Source organism: Ascaphus truei, chromosome 6 (genome assembly GCF_040206685.1).
Source record: "Ascaphus truei isolate aAscTru1 chromosome 6, aAscTru1.hap1, whole genome shotgun sequence".
Lineage (NCBI taxonomy): Eukaryota > Metazoa > Chordata > Amphibia > Anura > Ascaphidae > Ascaphus > Ascaphus truei.
This window is the reverse complement of record NC_134488.1, coordinates 116,184,702-116,211,098: the sequence shown is the minus strand read 5'-3', so window position 1 is coordinate 116,211,098 and position 26,397 is coordinate 116,184,702. Positions and strand designations below refer to the sequence as shown.

General features: G+C 46.2%; 1 protein-coding gene across 3 annotated transcripts in view; it reads left to right on the top strand.

The window, feature by feature from the left end:
* LOC142497726 (anoctamin-7-like) overlaps positions 1-26,397 on the top strand; it is a 48,043-nt gene that overhangs the window by 8,256 nt on the left and 13,390 nt on the right. For all 3 annotated transcript variants that reach the window (XM_075605949.1, XM_075605950.1, XM_075605953.1), the window contains exons 6-17: positions 702-759; positions 1,650-1,760; positions 2,516-2,681; positions 9,418-9,508; positions 9,612-9,708; positions 9,807-9,950; positions 10,200-10,337; positions 13,976-14,074; positions 15,444-15,546; positions 19,017-19,128; positions 19,797-19,851; positions 23,146-23,243. In XM_075605949.1, coding sequence (XP_075462064.1) covers positions 702-759; positions 1,650-1,760; positions 2,516-2,681; positions 9,418-9,508; positions 9,612-9,708; positions 9,807-9,950; positions 10,200-10,337; positions 13,976-14,074; positions 15,444-15,546; positions 19,017-19,128; positions 19,797-19,851; positions 23,146-23,243 — 1,272 coding nt within the window. The remainder of the gene's footprint in view (positions 1-701; positions 760-1,649; positions 1,761-2,515; positions 2,682-9,417; positions 9,509-9,611; positions 9,709-9,806; positions 9,951-10,199; positions 10,338-13,975; positions 14,075-15,443; positions 15,547-19,016; positions 19,129-19,796; positions 19,852-23,145; positions 23,244-26,397) is intronic.

The following is a 26,397-nucleotide window of genomic DNA, read 5'->3' as shown; positions in this document are numbered from 1 at the left end:
GAGTTTCAAAGCTCCCGCACCCTGCGGGCCAATAGGAAGCCGTGACATCATCCGATGTGTGGCTTCCTATTGGCCGGCGTGACGCGGGAGCTTTAAACTTTGCCAAGATACCGGCACCCCAATCAGAGGTAAGTATCTTGGGAAGCCGGGGGTCCCCGAAGCTGAAATTAATGGAGTTCAGTTCCAGGGAGACCCCCTGCTTCAAATTTATGTAGAAAAAAAAAAAAAAAGGCAGCTCGGTTTGCTCATTTAATTATCAACTTTTACAGCAAAGTTTTCTTATCACCGCAAACTTTCGTTTTTAGAAAATGATATACGTATTTTATTTTAACGTGTACCATGCAGAGAAGGGACAGCCAACTCCAGTCCTCGAGCCACTAACAGGCCATGTTTTCAGGATATCCCTGCTTCAGCACAGGTGGCTCCATCAGTGGCTCAGTCTTAGCTACTGATGGAGCCACCTGTGCTGAAGCAGGGATATCCTGAACGCCTGGCCTGTTGGTGGCCCTTGGGGACTGCGTTTGAGACCCCTGCACTAGAATTTTTGCTGGAACAGTAACAGGACAGGGGTAGATCCTAGCTTATAAACATAATTTCTCTGAGAAATATCCTTGACCTAACTCTCCCAGTAGTTCCTCACGCTGGGGGAGAGGGATATGAAAGGATATGTGCAGGTTATGTGTCTTTTTCTGTGATTACAGATTTCTAGGCAGCGAGTGTCACGCCACTTATTTCACCAACACCCAGCGGAGCAGAATTGTAAGTGCATCTTTCTGTTGCCAATGATTCAGTTCCACTGATTCCATTTGGCATTGGCTTGAATTCTAAAAACCTAAATGTTAAAGCAGCAGTCCAAGCTGCCGTTTAAAAAAAATGAATCCCTTTAATATGTGCATCAATACAATCCACACAATGACAAGTAATTAGATACGTTGCCGATCGGTCCGTTCTCCTGTGATCGATCGGCAAAGATTCGGCTCTGGGGTTCACTAAATGGCGGTCAGTGCAGCAGAAGAGTGCAAAGATGCAAAGTTCTGTGGGGAAGATCATGTGACCAGGCAGTCGCTAGATACAATTGGTGCACTGCTAGAGAGAGGGCAGGACTCAAAAAGGGGTGTGCCAGCGCCTGTTGCAGAAGAGAAAGGGGATGTGACTTTCTAAATGGTTGCTATAGAAACAAAAAAATGCTTGTTACATTATAATACATTAAAAATGTCATTCAGAGTTGTTTAAAAAAAATGTTACAATTATTTTCTCATAGTACAGAACTGATTTCTTAAAAAAAAAACACATATGTAGGATATTGCTTGGTCTGCAGCTTTAAGAATGGGGACTTTAACACAAGTTTCTTAGACATAAAAGGTTAACATCAGCTCATAACAATCTGTTTAACAACCTGCGTTACCAGAACGGACAGCCATCTCTTATATACAAAACATACACAATTTCCACTCCTTGTCACCCACCGCAGGGCCCTTTTTACACACTGTACTAGTGTATGCTAATGTTGTAATGTTATTGTTACATTCATACTCCCCTTGTGCTGCGCGGTGACATCATTGTAAACAACAACGCGAGGCTCAGTCCCTGGCGCCTCTGCCGTGCGTCCTGACCGCGTCTCCGTCTCGTCCCTCTGCTCTCGCTCTCAGCTGTATGAGATCCTCTCGCGCACGGTGTACGGGAAGCGGAAACATGCCGAGGTTGGCGTCGAGCGGCTGCTGAAAGAAGGGGTTTACACTGCCGCCTTCCCTTTGCATGAGGTGAGATCCACCAATCGCACATGTTCAATGCGGTCACATGATCTGGCGCTGGCCCGCCAGCCTCTCCTTATAATAAAACCCCACAGATCTGTCTGTCATTAGGCGGGGCAGTGTTGGGGGCTGTTATATTCTTTTTGCGAAATGTGATGCGAATCTGACATCATCTCAAAGTTGAGTGACATAAATACAGTATTTTTCCATTTAGCTGCAGCGGAGCATCGTGAAATTGGAGTCTAGCAGGACTAGTGAGATCAGGACTAGTGGGCAACGCCAGTCCTCTAGGGCCACCGTGGCTCTGGTTCAGGATATCCCTGCTTCAGCACAGGTGGCTCAGTCGAAGACTGAGCCACTGATTGAGCCATCTGTGCTGAAGCAGGCATATCCCTAATACCTGGCCTGTTAGTGACTCTTGACCCTGACTGGCGTTGGCCACCCCTGCACTAGCGGAATCCTACAAGTATCCCCTTTTTATGTACACCGTTGTGACACATACTACATTGCAGCCCCCGTTCAATATGCTCTACATCAGGGGTGGCCAACTCCAGTCCTCAAGAGCCACCAACAGGTCAGGTTTTAAAGGATAACCCTGCTTCAGCACAGATGGCTCAGTCAGTCTTCATGTTTATGTGAGTGGGCAGTTAGGAATTCACCTGCAGCGGAGGAAATGGCACAGTAGGAATTCCTTAGTGGCAGTGACGGGAGAACGCGCCGCTCTGCGCTTTCCTCCCGCAGTCTCTCTGTTGCCCTTCTAACAGGGTCCCTACGAGATGCCAGAGTACGAGGTACCTCCTGAGAGCCTGAACCCTCGGCAGGTCCTATACCAATACTGGGGACGCTGGTCGCAATGGTACAAGTATCAGCCACTGGACCACATCCGCGAGTACTTCGGGGAGAAAGTGGCCATATACTTTGCCTGGCTGGGTAAGTCTTCCTTAAACTCCATCCTGTTACCATCACCAGCCTCTGGTAACGCCGTCACTGCCATACGCAGACAAGGGGTAACCTAGAGAGTATGAAGAACAAGGTGGTTCTGGCACAGCAGCCAAAAAGTGGGTCCCAAACAATTGATATTAAAAATAATTCTTTATTAGTCCATCTAAAAAAGTGGAGGCACTAACCCTCCTACGCGTTTCGTGCTCCAAAAAAAACCTAGAGTATCCTGAGAGAATGCTAAGCATAGCGGAGCTTGCCCCCGATACTGAAGAGGGTCATATCTAACTCATCAAGAGGGTTTTTGGATGCAGCAGCTTCCTCTATAATAAATATAATTCAAGAGCAAATCTTCAGCAAAACTGTTAGTATGTTAGTGATGGAAGCGCATCGAGATTCAGTACTCAACCCTCCGATCTCCATAACAGCCCAAACCTCCCTTCTTTCTCACGGCTGTCCTACAGAAGCCAGCGAAATGAGGAATGACTCCCAGGGAACTCCGGTCATCACAATTAAAATGTGTCTGCCGTCTGACCCCCAAGTACATGTAATGCTCATGTACATTTCATTGTCTAGAGCAGGAGTGGCCAACTCCAGTCCTCAAGGGCCACCAACAGCTCAGGTTTAAAAGATATCCCTGCTTCAGCACTGGTGGCTCAGTCTTCGACTTCCCTCTATCAACTCCATGCTGGGCCTTTCCTCAAGCTTCCTAACCCGGGATGCAGCCACATAATGGGATATATGCGCTAAGGCATCAGCCAACTAAGCGTCAGCTTAGCGTCCCAGCCAGCAGAGGGGCCCCTGGTGATTGTTAGACATTATTTTTACCATTAACATTGATGGGCCGATGTAGCACAGTGTCCCGGCTGTGAAACCTGAGCAATATGAAGCACCAGATTTATTAAAGAAAAATGTGGTTATTTATCCAAGTCTCATGACTGCAAAAAAAAACTCTGTACCATAGGAAATAGTATTAGTTTCAATAGGAAAGTTTTTCCTGCGATAAATCAAGTGCAGATATCTGCCTCTGTCTGCAGTCAGGGGTCTTTAATAAATAGAGCTGTAAACTGGTGTGTGTGTCATACCAGTTGTGGGGTGTATGTATGTATGTATGTATGTCTTTATTTGTATAGCGCCATAAATGTACATAGCGCTTCACAGTAGTAATACATGTCATATAAATAACAAATATAAATAACAGATCATGGGAATAAGTGCTTCAGACATACTGTTAAAGTAACATTAAGGAAGGAGTCCCTGCTCCGAGGAGCTTACAATCTAATTGGTAGGTAGGGAGAACGTACAGAGACAGTAGGAGGGAATACTAGTAAGTGCGTCTGCAGGGGGCCAAGCTTTGTGTCATGTGTCCATGATTATCCAGTGCTACTCATATGCTTCTTTAAGCAGATGTGTCTTAAGGTGGGTCTTAAAGGTGGATAGCGAGGGGGCTAGTCGGGTATTGAGGGGAAGGGCATTCCAGAGGTGTGGGGCAGTCAGTGAGAAAGGTTTAAGGTGGGAGAGAGCTTTAGATACAAAGGGGGTAGAAAGAAGACATCCTTGAGAAGAACGCAAGAGTCGTGATGGTGTATAGTGAGAAATTAGGGCTGAGATGTAAGGAGGGGCAGAAGAATGTAAAGCTTTAAAAGTGAGCAGTAGAATTGAGTGTGAGATACGCGATTTAATCGGAAGCCAGGAGAGGGATTTCAGGAGGGGAGATGCGGAGACAGATTTAGGAAAGAGTAGAGTGATTCTGGCAGCAGTGTTTAGGATAGATTGTAGGGGAGACAGGTGAGAGGCAGGAAGGCCGGGCAGCAGGAGGTTGCAGTAATCGAGACGTGAGAGAATGAGGGCCTGAGTCAGAGTTTTAGCAGTTGAGTAACAGAGGAAAGGGCGTATCTTTGTGATATTGCGGAGGAAAAAGCGACAAGTTTTAGAAACGTTTTGAATATGAGAGGAGAATGAGAGAGAGGAATCAAGTGTGACCCCTAGGCAGCGTGCTTGGGCTACTGGGTGAATGATCGTATTTCCAAAAGCAATGTGGAAGGATGTAGTAGGGCCAGGTTTGGGAGGTAGTATAAGGAGCTCTGTTTTTGCCATGTTAAGTTTCAGTCGGCGGATGGCCATCCAGGATGATATTCCAGAGAGGCATTCAGAAACTTTGGTCTGTATAGCAGGTGTAAGGTCAGGGGTTGAAAGGTAAATTTGTGTGTCGTCAGCATAGAGGTGATATTTAAACCCAAAAGATGTGATTAGGTCACCTAGAGAGAGTGTGTAGAGAGGAAAGAGAAGGGGTCCCAGGACAGAGCCCTGGGGTACCCCCACAGAGAGATCAATAGAGGAGGAGGAGGTGTTAGCAAAAGAGACACTGAAGGTACGATGGGAGAGGTAAGAGGAGATCCAGGATAAAGCTTTGTTCCGAATACCAAGAGTATGGAGAATGTGAAGGAGAAGAGGGTGGTCCACGGTGTCGAATGCTGCAGAGAGGTCGAGTAATATGAGCAGAGTGTAATGACCTCTGTCTTTGGCAGCGTGGAGGTCGTCAGTTATTTTAGTGAGGGCTGTTTCAGTAGAGTGAGCAGTGCGGAAGCCAGATTGTAGAGGGTCTAGTACAGAATAGGTGTTGAGAAAGTGTAGCAATCGAGAGAATACAAGACGTTCAAGGAGTTTGGAGGCAAAAGGCAAGAGGGTCGATAGTTAGAAGGACAGGTAGGGTCAAGCTTGCTGTTTTTGAGTAATGGTATAACGGTTGCATGCTTGAAGGATGAAGGAAAGGTACCAGAGTAGAGGGAAGAGTTAAAAATCTGTGTGAGCATAGGGATTATAGAAGGAGCAAGAGGTTTTAGGAGATGGGAGGGAATGGGATCAAGAGGGCAAGTGGTAGAGGGAGAAGAGGAGATCAGCAGTGATACATCCTCCTCCGAGATAGCAGAAAAAGAGTCAAGAAAGACAGGAGGAGAGTTGGGAAGCATTGTGGGATGGGAGGAGGCAACAGATGGGATGTTCTGCCGTATGGACTCCACCTTTTTCTTAAAAAAGGTTCGTGAGGGCACTAGTCCCAGTGTTCAGGGCTCAGAACAAGCAGAACTGGATGTATCAATAGGCTTGATTGAAGTTAGGGTAGTCAAAGTTATGAAGGCTGTGTGAGACTCAATGTATGGTGCCTATATGTAACATGGTATCATGTGTGGAATCATTTATAAGTCTCTGTGAGCAGCTGACTGTCCATACATATATACCATGACCGGACTGTCAGCTAAACTCACAGGACAAATATCAACCTTGGCAATAAAGCAATAACAGCAACCAACAGAGTACTCACAAATGCAGCAGCTTAGTCCCCATGTAGAGCGTGCATCACGCTGGAAATAGCAAGATGAAGGTAGTCCGTGGAATCCGGAAGCGGAGCACAGCAACGGTGAAACAAAAAGGAGCTGCAGTCTACTATGAAGATTAAAAACCTTTTATTGTGAGGAGGTGGGGGGGTCAGAACCAACTCTGACGCGTTTCGGGACGAATCCTTTTGACAAAGGGATTCGTCCCGAAACGCGTCAGAGTTGGTTCTGACCCCCCCACCTCCTCACAATAAAAGGTTTTTAATCTTCATAGTAGACTGCAGCTCCTTTTTGTTTCACCGTTGCTGTGCTCCGCTTCCGGATTCCACGGACTACCTTCATTTTTCTTAAAAAAGTCAGCAAAGTCCTGAGGTGAGATGGAGGAAGAAGAGGAGGCAGCTGAGGGTGGTCTGAGTAGAGAGTCAAAGACAGAAAAGAGACGGCGTGGGTTAGACTTGTGTGTGTTGATTAGTGATGAAAAGTAGGTTTGTTTAGCCTGAAAGAGGGCAGAGTTGAAACAGGATAGCATAAATTTGTAGTGAATGAAGTCTGCGAGCGTATGAGATTTCCTCCAGAGGCGTTCAGAGGAACGAGTGGAGGAACGCAGCATGCGTGTGTGGGAGTTTAGCCAGGGTCTGGGGTTAGAAGGGCGAGGACGGCAGAGAGAAAGTGGGGCATGAAGATCAAGAGAGGAAGATAAGGCAGAGTTGTAGTTCCTGACCAGGTTGTCAGGGTCTGAAGCAGAACTGAGAGAGGAGAGGGAGGAGCGTAAAGTGGAATCAAGAGCTGGTAGGTTAATAGAGCGCAGGTTTCTGCAAAAACGAGGGCGAGATGGAGATGGAGATGGAGAGAAGCGAGAGAGAGAAAATGAGATGAGGTGATGGTCGGAGAGAGGAAAAGGGGAAATGGAGAAGTCGGAGAGAGAGAAGTTTTTAGTGAAAACCAGGTCTAAGTAGTGGCCATCCTTGTGGGTGCTGGCTGCAGTCCACTGTTGAAGGCCAAGAGAAGAGGTTAGAGAAAGAAAGCGGGAAGCCCAGGGGAGAGAGGGGTCATCAATGTGGCAATTGAAGTCCCCAAGGAGAAGAACAGGGGAGTCTGAGGAGAGAAAGAAAGAGAGCCAGGATTCAAAGTGAGAGAGAAAGGCAGAAGGGGTATGAGTAGAGGTAGGTGGGCGATAGATGACCGCCACATGGACCGGGAGAGGAGAGAAGATCTGGACTGTGTGAGCCTCGAAGGAGGGAAAAGCAAGAGAGGGAGGAATAGGAAGGGTTCTGTAACGGCAGAGAGAGGAGAGCAGGAGCCCCACGCCTCCACCCCTGCCATCAGGGCGTGGAGTGTGGGAGAAGGAAAGGCCACCATTGGAGAGGGCAGCTTCCAGAGCAGAGTCAGACTGAGGGCCTCATGCAGAGAGCAGCGCTATTTAGAATTGGAGAGGGGAATAAAATTTAGCTTTATTGGAGAGTTTTTTTCTCCATATGCAGAAAGGGCATAAAACTGCATTTAGAATCCTTTCTGCATATGGAGAGTTTCAACCAGCGCTATGAGCGCTATAAGCGCTGTTGAAACTAGTAGGAAAGAAATCGTTTTTTTTTTTTTTTCCCTCTCCACCGGCCGCGGAGCGCCAGCTGCTTGGTGGAGAGGAAAAATGTTGAAAATCGCGCCATTTTTTTGGCGCGAACAGCCACTAGATGGCGTTCGCGGCTCTCTGCATACGGCCGTTTTAAACACTGGAGAGATTAGGATCTCTCCAGCCGCGCGGCGAGTTTGAAGAAAAAAAAAAAAAATATGGCGCTTTTTTTAAAACTTTCTATTATCTGCCTTTCTCAAGGCAGAATTCGCCAAAACATGCCGCTTTCCCTGTTAGCGCTGCTCTCTGCATGAGGCCCTATGTGAGCCAGGTCTCAGTTATAGCAAAGAGAAGCAGGGAGTGAGAGAGAAAGAAGTCATGCACAGAGAGGAACTTGTTAGAGAGGGAGCGAGCATTCCAAAGGGCACAGGAGAAAGGGAGAGAGGAGGGAGGGTGGCAGGGGATGGGTATGAGGTTGGAGGGGTTTACACCAGAAGGAGTAGAAGTTGCATGTGGAAGGCGAGGACGAGAGCAACTAGAAATAAGGCAGGGACCAGGATTGGGAGAGATATCCCCAGAAGCAAGGAGGAGAAGCATGGACAGAAAGAGGATGTGTGAGGATGATTTGTAGGTGTGTGTTTTAGTGCAGGGTGCATAGCTGTGTGGTGACAGAGGGCGCAGGTAAGAGAGTAGTTCATGTGAACTGAGAAGTGGTGAAGTAAGGAGAGATGGTGAAATATGAATAGAGTTAGAGACATGATGAGGCTGGTGGAAGGAAGTGCATAATTTGATAATAAGTGAGGTTACAGCAAATATAAAAAGTAAAGGCAGCATCACAGCAATAGTAATGTGTTGAGATGTGCAGTGTGGGATGATAACCTCCTTTCCAGCGTAGTTCAAATGCAGGAATCAGAAGCAGTAGATTGTGTCCACTTTTTCCACTTCTTTTTGAACTTCCTTTTTTAAACTTCCATACTACTTTAAAGAATTCTACTTTAAAGCATTTCTGCTTAAGAGCAAAGGCTGCAGGCAGCAATGGCTGTTGTAAGTTAACTTATATACATTTAGAAAGTCACCTGGTTGGTACAACAAACTTAATTAGCACATGTGAGGGTAGTTAAACCAAATTGTTTTTCTAAGGTGGGTGTTGCCTTGCACAAGTGTGAAAGATGAATTAAATTAAGGCAATAGGGGGATGATTTCCATACAGACAATTTGAGATGTTTTTACCTAAATTGAACTAAAATGAGCTAAATAGACAGCAGGGTATGAGGATTGCAGGACACACAGACAATTTGAGATGTATATATATATCTATATATTGTCGTAGAGGTAAAAGTCATTAACTACATTCTTTGAGTACTGAGGAAAAGGCGATTAAATGTTCTTTTGACATTATTTCAAAATCACACTTAATGACTGAGCCACTGAGTGAGCCACCTGTGCTGAAGCAGGGATATCTTTTAAACCTGACTTCGTGGTGGCCCTTGAGGACTGGAGTTGTCCGCCCCTGATGTAAAGTTTCTGATTTGTATACAATTTGTGACAATGACGACATTACAATGTTAGAATGACTTTTCCTGGATGTAAAAGAGAACGCATGGAGATGAGGAATAGGGGGGTCACATGTTGGGGTTTCCTTTTGCCTCGTAACACATGCAATGCCAGAGGGGACTATCAACGCATTGCTAAACAATTTGTTTCTCCAGCCCCGCTGGCATGGGAAGGATTACCAGCTCAGTCCTCTGCAAATACTATTAAGAAGGAAGGATTGTTAGAGCAATCCTATCTTTTTCCATGTCCCCCCCTGTAACATCCTCTCTTACAGGGTTTTACACAACCTGGCTGCTTCCCGCTGCTATTGTTGGAACCTTTGTCTTTATCTCGGGCCTCCTAACGATGGGGAGCAACATGCCAGCGTGAGTGTGTGTGAGCTGTCAAGACTTTGTATCCCAGAGCGGTTCAGTTCTTTCAGTGAAAGGCGGTGACTGGTAATGGCGGATTGTTCATTCTGCCCTATAGGCAGGAGATCTGTCAGAGTGACCAGCAGTACCTGATGTGCCCTCTGTGCGATACTTGTGACACTTGGTACATCTCCGAGATTTGCCCTATGGCTAAGGTAGGTGGTATCTGTGTGTCCTGACTGCTCCCTGAGGTCTCCATCGGACCATTGTTGAAGTGAGTGACCTCCTCTTCCTTTGTGTCTCCCCTCTACAGGTGGGGTATCTGTTTGATCACCCCGGGACCGTGTTCTTCAGTATTTTCATGTCCTTCTGGGCAGTGACCTTCCTTGAGTACTGGAAGAGAAAGAACGCAACTCTGGCTCATCACTGGGACTGTATGGACTTCAAGGAGGAGGAGGTGAGACCGTGTCTATCTCTCTCTCTCTGTATATATGTTACATTCATGTTTGTACGTGTGTATATACACATTTATAACATTTATATGATTTCCTGTTTCTAGACTTCACTCTACCACTGCCGAGGTCAGGGGGTACTCATTAAGATGAAATGTTTATGCAATTGCCTGCCATTTTATAGGCCCTGTTTATACAATAGGAGTATTTAGAAGTCCACGGCTCCTGTCACATACCTGTCTGCCTCTCCCTAGGAGCGCCCCCGCCCTGAATTTGCTGCTATGGCGCCCCAGATGGAGCAGAACCCGGTCACAGGAGTGAAGGAGCCGTACTTCCCTGAGCGAGATCGTCTGTCCCGAATCCTCACTGGCTCCATGGTTATTGTTATCATGGTGAGGCACTTCCCTCTATCAACTCCATGCTGGGCCTTTCCTCGAGCTTCCTAACCCGGGATACTCATTTGAGCAGGAGTCACGGTGTCCTTTCTCCCAACAGTAGGTGTGGATTAGTCTGTGTGAGACGTTGACCTCTGCTATGCACGGTTGAGTCCATTTCTTAATATGGACATGGGCATACACATTGCCACACCGGTGCATTGTAGTTGGTATGTATGAGTGTTTACCCTCTTCACCAGTTGTGTAGCTTATATCCAGGGGCTGTCCCTGCTGTTCTTACAGTGTTCGCACAGTACCTAGCGGTAGAGCCCATTCATTAATATGGGCCCAGGCATACTTACTAGCCACACCGCATCTCTGGTACCTGTACGCTAGCACCTCCTTAGCTGAGTCACCACTGTGCAGTGGTCAGCTGCGCGTTAGGACCCCCGGCAGTGTTGGTAGCTATACACACAACTGCAGTCTCTGCACACTCTTACATTAATACATTCTGTACTGGCATATTACCGGTATTGGTACGGTCTGGTGCCCCCACAGGGTATATACCTGGTACCAATCTGAGGGCATAGAAACCCTTCTGTAGCTCTGTGTTATACAGCCATTGTGGTTAATCCATCTCCACAGGCTGCTATACGACTCACCATTCCTCTGTCTGCACCTATACTGTTTCAGAGACACCTGAGCGAGGGCCAGCTGCATATCAGCCCCCTCTGAAGCATTGATTTCATTCCACTCAATTGTTTCGTTTTAAATATAATCCAGAGTGCATCAAGCACTCGACATAGGATTCCACTGTGTGTGTCCATCATTTGGATTTTAACCCCCAATTCTTTTAACTCGATGACCATTAAACATTTATTTTAAATCAATTCACATAACATTCAGATTAGGGAACTGAGTGCTTCAAGTGGGTTTCTTGCTCTCTTTACATACCTAACCCGGGATGCAGCCACATAATGGCATCTCTCTGCTAGAGGGGACGAATATATGCGCTAAAGCATCAGCCAACTAAGCGTCAGCTTAGCGTCCCAGCCAGCAGAGGGGCCCCTGGTGATTGTTAGGGCCTCATGCAGTAAGCGGCGCAAAGTCACTTGTCGCCCGTTTTGCGCCACGATTCAGTAAGCCCCGAAAACTTGTCGAAAAGCAAAAAAAACCACCAAGTTTGATGGCGGTTTTTTTTCCCGCCATCGGCGCAGCGAAAAGGCACTTTGCGCCGCATCTAGTCATGTTTTGAAACCCGCTCAATTCTAGTAGTGGCGAGTAGCTTTGCGCCGCTACTCGCCACTCTAGAATTGAGATTTTCACGGCAATCCGTCTCGGCCCAAAAAGTTGGCAAGTTGCTGGGGAGAGGCTGCGGATGTGCAGCGGAATGGCACTTAGAAAAAATCAGGCCTTTTTCCTGGCTGGAATTGATGCTGGGGGTCCCCGGAGCTGATACCCATTAATACCAGCACCGGAGCCCCCCGGCATGCATCCGAGGCTGGAAAAATGCATTTAAAGGCCACTTCATTACCATAGCGGCTACTCGCTAAGGCAATGAAGGGGTTAACCTGCCTTGCCAGGTTTATTGTGGGTAGCGGGGGTGGGTGAAGTGGATATTTGGCCCTTGGTGGCTGGTTAGGGCTTGTGGGGGGGTTGCGGGTGGACTTAACCCCTTCATTACCTTAGTGGTTAATACCGCTACGGTCATGAAGGGGTTAAGCCCTCCCGCTACCCACCCGCAAGCCCTAAACAACCACCGTTGGGGCTAATACCCCCTTCACCCACCCCCACTACCCACAATAAAAAAAATACACACACAACAGCCCCACAATAAATATATATATTACACCAACATCCCCTATACCCCCCTAACATACAGTACATACAGTATATGAACAGCAATGATACTATAGGCCGGCGGTGGCCCTCGGGTGTTACCCGTAGGTGTCCCCGCGGGCCTGCAGTACCAATTCAGTGCCCCCCAAAAATAATTACAAAACACAAATAAAAAAAATACACCACTCCCCCTAACACATACAGTCTAGTAATGTGCAAAATTACTATTATCCACAAATGGATAATAGTGCATTTGCCCATTTAAAATACATAAAGAACAATAAATACATTCAATACATATTGCACTCACCCTGTCCGGCTGCCACGATGAAGGCCATCCTCATCTTCATCACCGTCCATGCCCCCTCCGATGCTGCAAAACATAAACAAGAATAACAAAAGCCAATGTAATGTCCCCTAACCCCTTAATCACCATAGCGGTTATTAACCGCTACAGTCATTAAGGGGTTAACCCACCCTCACCCACCACTTGGGAGGCCTAAATACTCTCCCCCACTACCCAGGCGGGAGGCCTACCCACATACTCTTGGGGCCAATACCCCCTTCCCCCACCCCCAGTACCCACAATAAAAACAATACACAGCCCCACAATAAACATCATTATATTTATTAAATATATAACTCACTCCCTGTGCCCCGCCATAAATACATGATTTATTATTTTACATACAGGGTTAATAGCCCAGGCCCACGGGAGTCCCCGGTGGGCCTGACGGGTGTCCGTAGACCTCACAGTTGCCCAGCACCAGGTTTCAAACAGGGTCTGGAGGCCTACGGGTGGTCCCTGCCAGGCGCTGTGATCCACCAGGTGGTCTCCGCGGGTCACCGTGGGCCACAATGGGGTCTCCACGGGTAGGCCCGCGGCTGTCTGGGGGGCCCCAGGTCAGACCCACAGGTGTCTGAGGGGCCTCAGGTGGTTCCTACGGGGGTCTGGTGGCCCACGGGTTATCCCTGCGGGTCCGCGGTGCCCCCACAGATGGGGCAATCGGTTCTTCCCCGCAGGTGTCCCCCGTGGACACGCCAGCCGTTTACCCATGAGAAGCCCGAGGAGACCTCAGGTGGTCTCCAAAGGTCCCCGCAGACCAAAAGGAACCAACCCTGTATGTAAAAAAAATAAACCTGTCCTATCCATTTAAATACATAAATACACCCCTATCACCCCCCCACACACACACATACAGTACAGTAATGTGCAAAATAACTATTATCCAGATATGGATAATAGATTATTTGCCCATTATGAAACACAAAACATGCATAAATAAAAACATGAAATGTTAATCTTAAAATCCCCACATTGCATCTTACAATTAAACCAGCAGCTAGACAAATGTATATCAAATGTCACACAATTGCATTGAGTGTGTACATGATGCAATTAATGTGTGCATCATGTAACACTATGCAAAATCAATTACAAAATAAAATACACTATGCCAGCCACTATACATACAATGCCAGCCACAAATTCAAATAGAAACTAAGCAAGTAAACATAAATACATTTACCATCAATCAATCAATTTCCTAAATCAATTACAATACAATCCCAATCAATTATACAATTCACTATTCAATTCCTAAATACAAACCAATGAGAAAATAATTATAATTCAAAGTAACAGCAGCGCTGCGGGCAGGAGGGCACTGACCTTTTCCTTATAGTGATGATGATAATGTAAAATACTCTTGCCCTGGTCTGTACAGGTAGCCCTTTTTTTGGAGGAAGGATGTGGAGGACCCCCGCCTTGTCTAAAGGTCACGTTTGTGTCCCTGACCCTTATTCTCTCGTGACAGCTGTGCGTGGTGATGATTTTCCTGGTCTCGGTGATCATGTATCGTGGCATTGTGAGCATGATGATGTACCACACGGGCAACAGCATCCTCATGACTCAGGTAAATCTGACCTCACCTGTTCAGGTAACCTCCAACTCCACACCTGTCCACTGGAGGTGAACGGAGAAGCTCACGTTCACCCACTAGTGCATCTTTACTCTCCTCCGTATAATGGGCCACTTGAATTAAAGCCCCTTTTAACCCCTTCCCTGCCGGAGGAGCCTTTTGTCCCCCCCCAAGTTTTCCTTTTGTCCTCCGGGTTTTACTGCATCTGGATTACTAGCGCTATGCCTTTTTGAGTGTGCAGATGCACCTAACAGAACCAGTTTGTCTTTGCTTTGATCTGCACCAGGTGTAAGAGGCTTGTGAATAAAGTGTCTCACAGGGGAAGCAGAATAGAGGAGGGAGGCTCAGGTAATTACCATTTGACCAATAATACAGCTTCTCTCCGCATACTGATTGACTGTGTGACAGGTCGCAGCGGCTTCAGGCTGCCAGTATAATGATCATTCTTATTAGCGTTATTGTGCATATATATATATGCAGTATATTAGGCAGATGGCACTCATATAAGGCTAGAAGACAGGTGCTTGTGCCATAGATAGAGTATAAATAGAGGCTCCTTACCAGGCAGACCAAGAATCCTAGGACCACGTAGCAAGGAAGAGACCGCACACTCTGTATCAATCCAAAGAGATATGTTGTAAAAAACTGGCACAATCACCGACGTTTCGGTCCTGCAAGCGGGACCTTTATTCTCCATCATGGGGTGTTACATTCAGTTATCTGTATATCCATTTCCCTGTGAGCTTCTTCTATTCTGCTTATACTGCTTATGTGTTTGCAACCTATAGACCTGCAGGACACCCTTAGATTTAGACTTTTTTGTATTTATTCCCCGCAATGTGCTGTTATATATTCTTCCTATAAAGTGTGCACTTGCCCATACGTGCTCTATTGGAGTGCCTACTGTCTTCTGCTTGTGTGTTTTTGTGTATGTGTGTATATATATATATATATATATATATATATATATATATACATACATTTACAAACAGATCATTTGTTGGAGGAGATTATTGCAGGTCAGCTATGGTGGAATTTTTCAAGCAAATGGGAGTAAACAAAATGGCGGCCCCAGCCACATCATTTGATGCATCCGTAAATAATATTGGCATCAATGACTCCCCCCTAGCTCATCCTACAGCTGCTCCACAACACGATGCGCAAGTCGCTCTAGCAACCACAAGCCACACATTGTGTGTTCAAAATGTCCACATGAATAGCTTGATACATAGCCCTCTTTTATATTTCCTCCAAATGTTTCTTATCTCCAGGAGAAGTGTGAGTGGCTCGGGCCCATCTGAATATCGCACACGTTTCCCAGATGTCCGGGGTGGCTATTTTCACTTGTGTTTTTTGTTTGCAGGCGGGGAATATTGCGAACATCAGCAGCACGATGGTGAATCTGGTGCTTATTCTGCTGATGAGCCAAGTCTATACCTCGCTGGCCGAGAAGCTGACCCGCTGGGGTGAGGCCGCACAACACTCTCACACATTCGCAGGAACTTGAGCATGTCTGGTGGGGTAAAAAGCCATAATAAAGGCACCGTTGACCAAAAAAAAAGCCCCTTGGCACAAAACTGGTTAAAAAACTGCAACATTTTACTAAACTAATTCAACTAATATTAGGAAACTCAGAAAAATAACCCGCCCAGCGTCTCTGGCTTAAAAATGGCCCAAAAGTTGCCGTCTCCATGACATTCCCGTGCTGAAATCTGACAAAGAGAAACGTCACGATATTTTATTACTAAAACCCTAATTTAGTAAAACTTTGAGAACCACTTGTTCCGTTGTTACTGTCACACGTGTTTAAGTACTGGTTTTATCCTCGGCGGGTTAGCTGGGAGGCTGCTCCGTGTGGCAGGTATTATTACTCTCTGTTGTGAAGAAGTACTTCCACTCAACTCCCCCTCACTTCAAAACACCAACCTTTGATCTTGTGTTGGATCTATTGGGAGACAAGCTTCCTGCTTGTAACCTGTTTCTCCCCAGGGAATATTAGCAAGTCTAACTCCAGTGTACCTTCCGTCATTCCTCTCTGTGTCTCGGATATAGATTTAAAGTCCTTATGTTTTTCTGAAGAAGGTAAACTCTACAGCAGTAGAGGCCAACTTCAGTCCTCAAAGCCCACCAACAGTACAACTTTTAAGGATATCCCTGCTTCAGCACAGATGGCTGAATTAGTGGCTCTGTCAAAGACTAAGCCACTGATTGAACCAATGACTACTTGAGCCACCAGTGCTGAAGCAGGGATATCCTTAAAACCTTGACCTGTTGGCTACCCCTGGTCTACACCATTGTGCCAGCATTTGTATAGTGCAGGTACATGCTGTTACCAGTATTCCACCTCCAGAAACGAATTCAGTAGCATCTAAACTAATCTGGACTTATACTCCTGTAGGACAGTAGTGTTTAACCTTTTAATTCCTGCACTGCAAGGGGTGAAGAACCACTACCATAACATTATTTTCTGATTCCATTGAGCCACTGCCTCACTGTGCGATGCACTTTTTACCGTTACTGTATTAAGGTGCATTGTATTTGTATAAAAATACACCATCCTGTGCCATTCATGATAAGTGCATGTAGCATTGCTGTATCACACATGTATACCTTTTCTAAATCATTTTCTTAAATCCTTTTTCTATAATAAAGATTTAGTAGGACTCCATTGAACATAGTGTGAAAAACACTAGTATATCATATACTCATGCTGTCTATTTCACACACTGAACCTCTTGAGTTGCATACTCCTCAAGTAAATGATATCCAGTGGTTTTCAACCTTTTTTGGTCAAGGAACCCTATAATTATATTGTGAAATTCTGCAGAACCCCAACCCTCTCTAATAGCTCGTCTGAGACAAGATGCATTGTAAGGAACCCCAACCCTCTCTAATAGCGTGTCTGAGATGAGATACATTGTAAGGAACCCCAACCCTCTGTAATAGCGCGTCTGAGATGCATTGTAAGGAACCCCAACCCTCTCTCATAGAGCATCTGAGATCAGATACATTGTAGATTCTGCATTTTGTACGATTTTCAAATGACCTGTAAATTACAGGGAACCCTTTAAGGATGCCTGGGGAACCCAAGCGTTCCTAGTGGGAAAACACTGCCCTGGTCACTGTTTACTTGTGTGTGACTGCCATTCCTACCCCTGCACAGACTTTGCAACATTACATTGATTGTATGTCATATTACCTCCAGTTGTCTCAGTTTACCTTACTGTAATTAGGTAACAATGTGACACTGTTTCTGTTCCTGCCATGCAGAACTGAGTGCCAGAAAAGTGCAGCAAGCTATGCAACTCAAAGCTTCTGAAGTCGAATTGTCAAGCAGTTTGGAAATGCAAGACACAATATGATTATGAATTATTACTGTACTGTATAGTGTGTGCAGAGCTCTGACAGTGTAACAAAAATAATAGGCCAGATTAGCAGAAATTAATACCTTCCTTACAAGAATCCAATCCAAAGCTACCATTCCATATGCTGTGAAGCAATCTTCCCCGTGCTGGGATGGAGCAGAAACCTTGCCAAGCAATGGGAAGAGGCTCTTGTCCAGAATATTGAAATAAATCTCAGAGTTAGGTTAGGCGCTTTCCTGAGTCAGTGAGAGTATCTTATAATGTCTAAGAAAACAGCGCTTTTTCTGCGCTTCTCCCATTGGGCTAGCAATAAATGGGGAAATAAATATACATAGTGCAACCTAAGGCCGCGCTTATAGTGCCGGCGATGCGACATCACCGAAAATAAAAGCATTGCCGCCGCTATAGACAAAGCGACGGAGCGAAAACTGGTAGCCAGATTTGATTTTTCAAGGGCTATCGCATCATGTGACAGCCCTTGAACCAATCAAATTGCTGGAATTACGCGCCGACGACGCCCGGCAAAATATAACTTTCGCCGGTGGTGACGGCGATGGGTGACGTCACACGTCGTGTCGCCGTCACCATCGACGGCACTATAGGCACGGCCTAAGTCTGTAAGACAAAGGAGACTTTTGGACCTTACACAGAGAAGCGCAGTGATTTATATATATTTATCTTGTAATGTCTGGCCATAGAGGTTAGTCAATAGTTCAAGTGACTTAAAAAAAAAGTAGTTGTACTGTGCCTGGTTTAAAAAAAATGATGTGTATTTATTCAAAAGTAGGGCAAAGCTGTTTAAAGTTTAAGATACAAGCAATAAACTGAGTGAGTAGCTCAGTGGTAATGATGACAGTGGGTGCCATCATTAAGTGGGAGTACCCAGGTTCCAACCCCATTGTTAGCTCTCCTTGTGATCTTGGGTAAGTCACTTTATCTCCCTTTGCCTCAGGCACCAACGGCAGATTCTAAGCTCTTCGGGCGAAGGAAACATTGTGTCTGCCAGCTTCTATGTAGAGCCCTGTGTACATTTTACAAGGGACACATTCACCATGTGCTGGAGAAAGGCTTTCTAACGTAAATCCCCTTTCCTTTAAAAAAAAGGTGATCTTACCAGCGAGCACTGTCCCACTGTAAAAAAAAATATATATAAATGGAGGTGTTTAGTATATAAAACTCCAAGCATTTGTACCGTGCTGTTTAATTTGTATAGGGTGCTGGAATCCTATGCCGTAAACTGGATATAAAGGCAGCATTATATAAAAAATACAATATTAACATGTATGTCAGTGATACATGTAGCATGTATATTCTCGGTGATGCTGGTCAATGTAAAGCTCACCTGTAGATTTTAGAAGTCCCTAAGTCAGTGTTTGCCAAACCTCTCCTTGTGACCCCCGACCACACTAGGTTTTGGGAATAACCAATGCAATTGTATCCAGGTGAATGCACTTTTCTTTGTTGCAACCTAATAGAATGTTAGAGGGTTGTCTCTGAAACCTGGTGTGGTCATGAGGAGAGGCCTGGAAGTCACTGCCCTGAGGCCATGCCTTGTCCTTGTGTCCCCGCAGAGATGCACCGCACGCAGTCCTTGCACGAAGACGCCTTCACCTTCAAAGTCTTCATCTTCCAGTTTGTGAACTTCTATTCCTCACCCTTCTACGTGGCCTTCTTCAAAGGCAGGTGAGATGGGGGTGTTTCGAACTGTCCACAGAGGAGAGAGAGAGAGAGAGCGTGGCCCCAGGGCTCAGGGCTTTTAGCTGATAAGTGCTATCCCAGTTGGCAACACAAAGGGAAAGAACTCATCCATGTAACACTTGCTCTTGCATTCTTAAGGGATGTTTAATCTTTTCTGATGTGTTTAACAGCTTTGGCGGGGTAAGCCCTTACTGTGAACAGCACAACAACAAATAACACATTTACTGCTTGGGTTTAAATGCTGGCTGCAGACTTATACCTACCAGGCGCACTAATGTGGCAGTATTTCCCTGCTGGAGAATGAAGTCTGTTCTCAAGATGTAAAAGGGATAAACAGTGGCTTAAAATAACAGTGGGTCTGTGCCTAATTTCAGCAAATGTTAAAGTACCTGCTAAACCAGGGGTGGGCCACTCCAGGCCACAACAGGTCAGGTTTTCGGGATATCCCTGCTTCAGCACACTAATTGAGCCACCTGTGCTGAAGCAGGGATATCCTTAAAACCTGACCCGTTGGTGGCCCTTGACTGGAGTGGCCATACCCCTGGTACAGTGGGTACCCGTAGGGAGAGATAACATAGTATAAGACTAGAAAGTTAGCAGTGTAACCTGCAGAGGGCGTATGCTCAGCCTCTCTCTCTCCCCATCCCCTGCAGGTTTGTTGGCTATCCCGGGCAGTATGGAAAGCTGTTGGGTATGAGGAATGAGGATGTGAGTATTATTATGTATAGAAGCAATGGGGTGACTTGTTCCATGTAAGTAGCAGCATATTGCAGTCAGCAGGATGCAGGGACGGTGAGGTTATGTATCACACGGTTGTGGTGCGAGGAGTTTCTGTTGCATCAGGATATGAAGACGCCATATGCAAGTTCCCATTGATTTCAATGGGATCCCTTGTCTTTGATAAATATGGTGCTACTTTTCGCACGGCTTTTGCCCCAGATTTGCAGCCAGAAGACTTTACCCCACATGGTTTGAGTCTTGCATATCTTCGTAGACGGGGGGGATACACTGATCTCTTCTTCCGGCGATTACACACATATATATATAAATATATATATATCAGGACATAATAACAATCATCTGTTCCTTAGCAGGTCTTAAAATTAGGTAAATACAACCTCAGATGAACAACAACACATGACATATTACACCGTGTCATGATTTATTTAACAAAAATAAAGCCAAAATGGAGAAGTTATGTGTGAAAAACTAAGAACACCCTTACTGCTTCCATAGGAATTAAGATGCTAAGTAGCAGACAGGTGCTGCTAATCAAATGCCCTTGATTAATTGATCATCAGCAAGTGTGACCACCTCTATAAAAGCCGAAGTTTTAGCAATTTGCTGGTCTGGAACATTCAGGTGTGTGTTAACACAATGCCAAGGAGGAAAGACATCAGCAATAATCTTAGAGAAGCAATTGTTGCTGCCCATCAATCTGGGAAGGATTATAAGGCCATTTCCAAACAATTTAAAGTCCATCATTCTACAGTGAGAAAGATTATTCAAAAGTGGAAAATATTCAAGACAGTTGCCAATCTTCCCAGGAGTGGACATCCCAGCAAATTCACCCCAAGGTCAGACCGTGCAATGCTCAGAGAAATTGCAAAAAACCCAAGAGTTACATCTCAGACTCTACAGGCCTCAGTTAGCATGTTAAATGTTAAAGTTCATGACAGTACAATTAGAAAAAGACTGAACAAGTATGGTTTGTTTGGATGGGTTGCCAGGAGAAAGCCTCTTCTCTCTAAAAAGAACATGGCAGTACGGCTTAGGTTTGCAAAGTTGCATCTGAAAAAAACCACAAGACTTCTGGAACAATGTCCTTTGGACAGACGAGACCAAAGTGGAGATGTTTGGCCATAATGCAAAGCGCCACGTTTTGCGAAAACCAAACACAGCATATCAGCACAAACACCTCATACCAACTGTCAAGCACGGTGGTGGAGAGGTGATGATTTGGGCTTGTTTTGTAGCCACAGGACCTGGGAACCTTGTAGTCATTGAGTCAACCATGAACTCCTCTATATACCAAAGTATTCTAGAGTCAAATGTGAGGCCATCTGTCTGACAGCTAAAGCTTGGCCGAAATTGGGTCATGCAACAGGATAATGATCCCAAGCACACCAGCAAATCTACAACAGAATGGCTGAAAAAGAAAAGAATCGAGGTGTTGCAATGGCCCAGTCAAACTCCAGATCTCAACCTGATTGAAATGCTGTGGCTGGACCTTAAGAGAGCTGTGCATAAACAAATGCCCACAAACCTCAATGAACTGAAGCAACGTTGTAAAGAAGAGTGGGCCAAAATTCCTCCACAACGATGTGAGGGACTGATAAAGTCATACAGGAAACGATTACTTCAAGTTATTGCTGCTAAAGGTGGCTGAAAGCTATTGAATCATAAGGTATACTTAGTTTTTCACACATGGCTTCTCCATTTTGGCTTTATTTGTGTTAAATAAATCATGACACGGTGTAATATGTCACGTGTTGTTGTTTAAGGAACAGATGATTGTTATTATGTTCTGATATGTAAAACCAAATATTCAAAGAGGGTGTACTTTCTTTTTCACACAACTGTATATATATATACCCCGATATAAGATGATTGTGTAATTTTTATATATATATATATATATATATATGCAAATATAACTGTATGCTCATCTGCATGTCTTAGGCAGGTCTGCAACCCCGCCTTTCCCCATTATCACCCAGCATACAGCACTTCCACTGCAGCAAGGGATTCTGGGAAATGACATGCAAATGAGCACACAGTGTCACTTTTTGCCTCAATAACCATTTTTAACATGGTTCCCTATAGGTTTTCTGGGTATGCACCTTAACCCTGGCTGTGCTCAAAGCTGTGACCATGCAGCAAGCTTAAGCCTATAGGGAACCATGTTAAAAATGGTTATTGAGGCAAAAAGTGACACTGTGTGCTCATTTGCATGTCATTTCCCAGAATCCCTTGCTGCAGTGGAAGTGCTGTATGCTGGGTGATAATGGGGAAAGGCGGGGTTGCAGACCTGCCTAAGACATGCAGATGAGCATACAGTTATATTTGCATATTTGCTTTCCTGTGGAGGGTTTTTGTCACTTTTTTTACTCACCATAACTTAACTCAGTATTATGGTTTATATATATATATATATATATAATATATATATATATATATATATATATATATATATATATATATATATATTGATCAGGTGTACAGTGATAAATTAAATGCAAAACACCAAGTGAACAATAAGATCAGGGGACTGCTCCACATGACAAACAGGTAAGCGTCCAGGTATGTAAATGATCAGAGACCGGCATCCAAAGGCAGCAAATCGCAGAGACAGTCCTGACAGGGGCAGTGAGAAGCCCCTATCTCCACTGCGCAAACCTGCACCGGGGTCCAGAGGTAGCGAATCACCAAGATAGTCTTATCAGGGGCAGTGAATAGCTCTCCTCTCCACTGTACAACCGGGATGACCCCTGATGAAGTCACATGGTAGTGACGAAACGCGTAGGGCTTTCAAGAGACACTGACGTCATCACGTCTGATCGCGAGAGAGGTAGACCCGCTGCCGGTTGTACAGTGGAGAGGAGAGCTATTCACTGCCCCTGATAAGACTATCTTGGTGATTCGCTACCTCTGGACCCCGCTGCAGGTTTGCGCAGTGGAGATAGGGGCTTCTCACTGCCCCTGTCAGGACTGTCTCTGCGATTTGCTGCCTTTGGATGCCGGTCTCTGATCATTTACATACCTGGACGCTTACCTGTTTGTCCTGTGGAGCAGTCCCCTGATGTCCGGCTGATGCCACCTGGTGATTATATCACACCCCAATGCTTTTAACCCTGTGATGTTTGTGAGTGGATTTTAGCACTCCTACTTGTATATTAAATCACCACACCTTTATGCGCTGTGGAGCGTTGCACTTTTATATATATAGATATATAGTGTGAGGTGAGTTGTTGTGTGACCGTTCCCCTCTCTCACTGCCAGTGTGGGCCCGGTGGGTGCCTCATAGAACTCGCCCAGCAGCTCTTCATTATCATGGTGGGAAAACAGATTGTCAGCAATATCCAGGAGTTCGTCATCCCGTAAGTTCCCTGTGTATATGTTTGCAGGATAAGGGTCATTTATGTTAAAAACAGATGTAACCTTTGTGTGTGCGTGTGTGTGCGTTTGTGCGTGTGTGTGCGTGCAACACACGTATAATGAGTGTGTTTGCAGCACAAGAACTATGTGTAACCCCTATGGGTAATTTGTGTATACATGTGTCTGTGTAATGTGTAATTTGTGCATGTGCAGCACACAAGGGGGTCTGTTTACTGAAGTCTCACGCCTGCAAAACGTGGGCAAAACCAGTGCAAGAATCAGCACCAGATTTAGCACTGGAATCATAATGAAAGCAATTTGAGTTTTTCCTTTAGTACACTTGGCGCTGTCCGTTTGGTTTTGCCCCGGTTTTAAAGCTGGGAGACTTTAGTAGATTACCCCCATGGTTGTGTATGTATAACTAATCCACGTGGTGTGTGCTGTAAGACCGGGATTGTGTGTGGATATAGTTACATAGAAGATTGCATTTATTATATGATGGTATTGTATGTATGAGGAGTTATCCATGCTACAGCTTTAGAAACGGTCTGATAATCCTTTCTGTGTCTGTATATGTGTCCCCTCTCTCTCCCTGTGTCTGTATCTGTGTCCCCTCTCTCCCTGTATTTGTATGCGTCCCCTCTCCCTGTGTCTGTATCTGTGTCCCCTGTGTCTGTACATGTGTCCCCTCCCTCTCTCCCTGTGTCTTTATATGTGTCCCCTCCCTACCTGTGTCTGTATATGTGTCCCCTCCCTGTGTCTGTATATGTGTCCCCTCTCTCCCTGTGTCTTTATATGTGTCCCCTCCCTACCTGTGTCTGTATATGTGTCCCCTCCCTGTGTCTGTATACTGTATGTGTCCCCTCTCTCTCTGTATATGTGTCCCCTCCCTCCCTGTGTCTGTATATGTGTCCCCTCCCTCCCTGTGTCTGTATATGTGTCCCCTCCCTCCCTGTGTCTGTATATGTGTCCCCTCCCTCCCTGTGTCTGTATATGGCCCCTCCCTCCCTGTGTCTGTATACAGTATGTGTCCCCTCCCTCCTTGTGTCTGTATATGTGTCCCCTCCCTCCCTGTGTCTTTATATGTGTCCCCTCCCTCCCTGTGTCTGTATATGTGTCCCCTCCCTCCGTGTGACTGTATATGTGTCCCCTCCCTCCCTGTGTCTGTATATGTGTCCCCTCCCTCCCTGTGTCTGTATGTGTCCCCTCCCTCCCTGTGTCTGTATGTGTCCCCTCCCTCCCTGTGTCTGTATATGTGTCCCCTCCCTCCTTGTGTCTGTATATGTGTCCCCTCTCTCCCTGTGTCTGTATGTGTCCCCTCTCTCCCTGTGTCTGTATATGTGTCCCCTCCCCCTATATACATGTGCTCCCTCCCACTATATATGTGTCCCCTCTCCATGTATATGTGCCCCCTCTCCCTGTGTCTGTATGTGTCCCCTCTCCCTGTGTCTGTATATGTGTCCCCTCTCCCTGTATATGTGTCCCCTCTCCCTGTATATGTGTCCCCTCTCCCTGTATATGTGTCCCCTCTCCCTGTATATGTGCCCCCTCTCTCTGTATATGTGCCCCCTCTCTCTGTATATGTGCCCCCTCTCCCTGTATATGTCCCCCCCATCTCTCCCTGTATACACGTGCCCCCGCTCCCTGTATATGTCCCCCCCTGTCTCCCTCTAATCCCAGTGTGCAGGAGTCCATGATCTGCACACTGCCTTTGTTGTAGGGGAAAGGATTCCCTCCTAGCAGCAGCTGGTGAGATACGAGCCTCCCGAACAAAGCCGCTGCCGGCAAAAAGCGGCGCTAGTCGCGGCTACCTGCCCCCGGCGGCAGATTTTTCCGGAAACTTGATTGACTGATGACAATCCTTCGTGTTACCCTACTAATGCTAAAGTAAAACACCGATCTTATTATCTACTTAACCTACAATTAGACACGTCCTATCTTGTTCTGAGGCTTTCATGAATCGCTAGGTTCCTATGTGTGTCTCGGGTGAACTCCAGGATGTCCTATAACTGTATGAACACTTATTTGGGATGTTCCCTAGGAGCCACCAGACTTCCTGTGTTGGCCCCCGGTTCGAGCCTAGAATAAAGACACCAATTGCCTGGTTACTTTAAGAAAACATTGCACCCTACAGGCTAGCAGCAGTGGGAGGGTGGGGTGGCCGCTGTTGCTAGCTGGGAATCCCTCTCCCTAGAACAAAGGATGTGTGCAGATCTCAGGTTCCTGCACACTGGGTTGTGTTTATTGGGAGCCTGCCCCCTAGCACCAGCGTGTGGGAGAATATTCCTCACCTGGTGGATGCCTTAGGCTGAGTCCATGGAGGGGGAAGCCGCGCTCCTCCGCACCGACGCTGAGGCTCGGTCAGGAGCGATTCCATGGACTGGCAAGCGAGTCGGCGTGCGCGATCGGGAGGCGGGGCTGTGACGTCGCTGGGACAATAACCCGCGAAGCGCCAACGTCACGGCGTCGACGTCATGGCGCTGCTTCGCGCTGATTGGGTGTTTTCAGCCGACAGCGCGCTGAGAAACAGTTTCGGCTGTCGGCTGAAAATCCCAGCTCCTCAGCACGCCTGCGGACGCTCGCGGGAGCCCCCTCTAAAGACATCCTCGTTGAGGATGACGGGGCTCGGCGCGGAGCGTCCGCACGGCTCAGCGGGGCATCCCCCTCTATGGACGTGGCCTTACTTGGCAAACTGAAACATTACTGATTCAGAAAGTCTCCAGTAATGTTTCTCGTATGTACGAGTGGAGGCTCAGCGAGTCGCACGCATGATAATTGGTAATTAAACTCCTAGTGCTCCTGCCTCAGGCCCTCTAATAGAACACCCTTTAAATTGTGAGATATCTATGCCAGATTGGGTCATACCCGAGAGCTTCCAGCCCTGAATGGTGTGAATGTTAGCTGGTCTAAAGGGTTTCCTTGAAGTTATTAGCAACGGGGTAATGTCATGTCTTAAATTTGAGGTTCTGTCCAGGTAGCCTGAAATGCAGTGGGGAATACAAAGGGAAGGGTCTTTTGTGCCCCTACCAAAATCTAATTCTACTGGGGATTTGTCTATAATGCATGCTTTTGTTCTCTCCTTAAGGCTGCGTCCATGGTTACTGATTGCGTGCTGAGGCGCGCGGAGGCTGAGGGAAAGCGGGTGCTTTCCCTGGC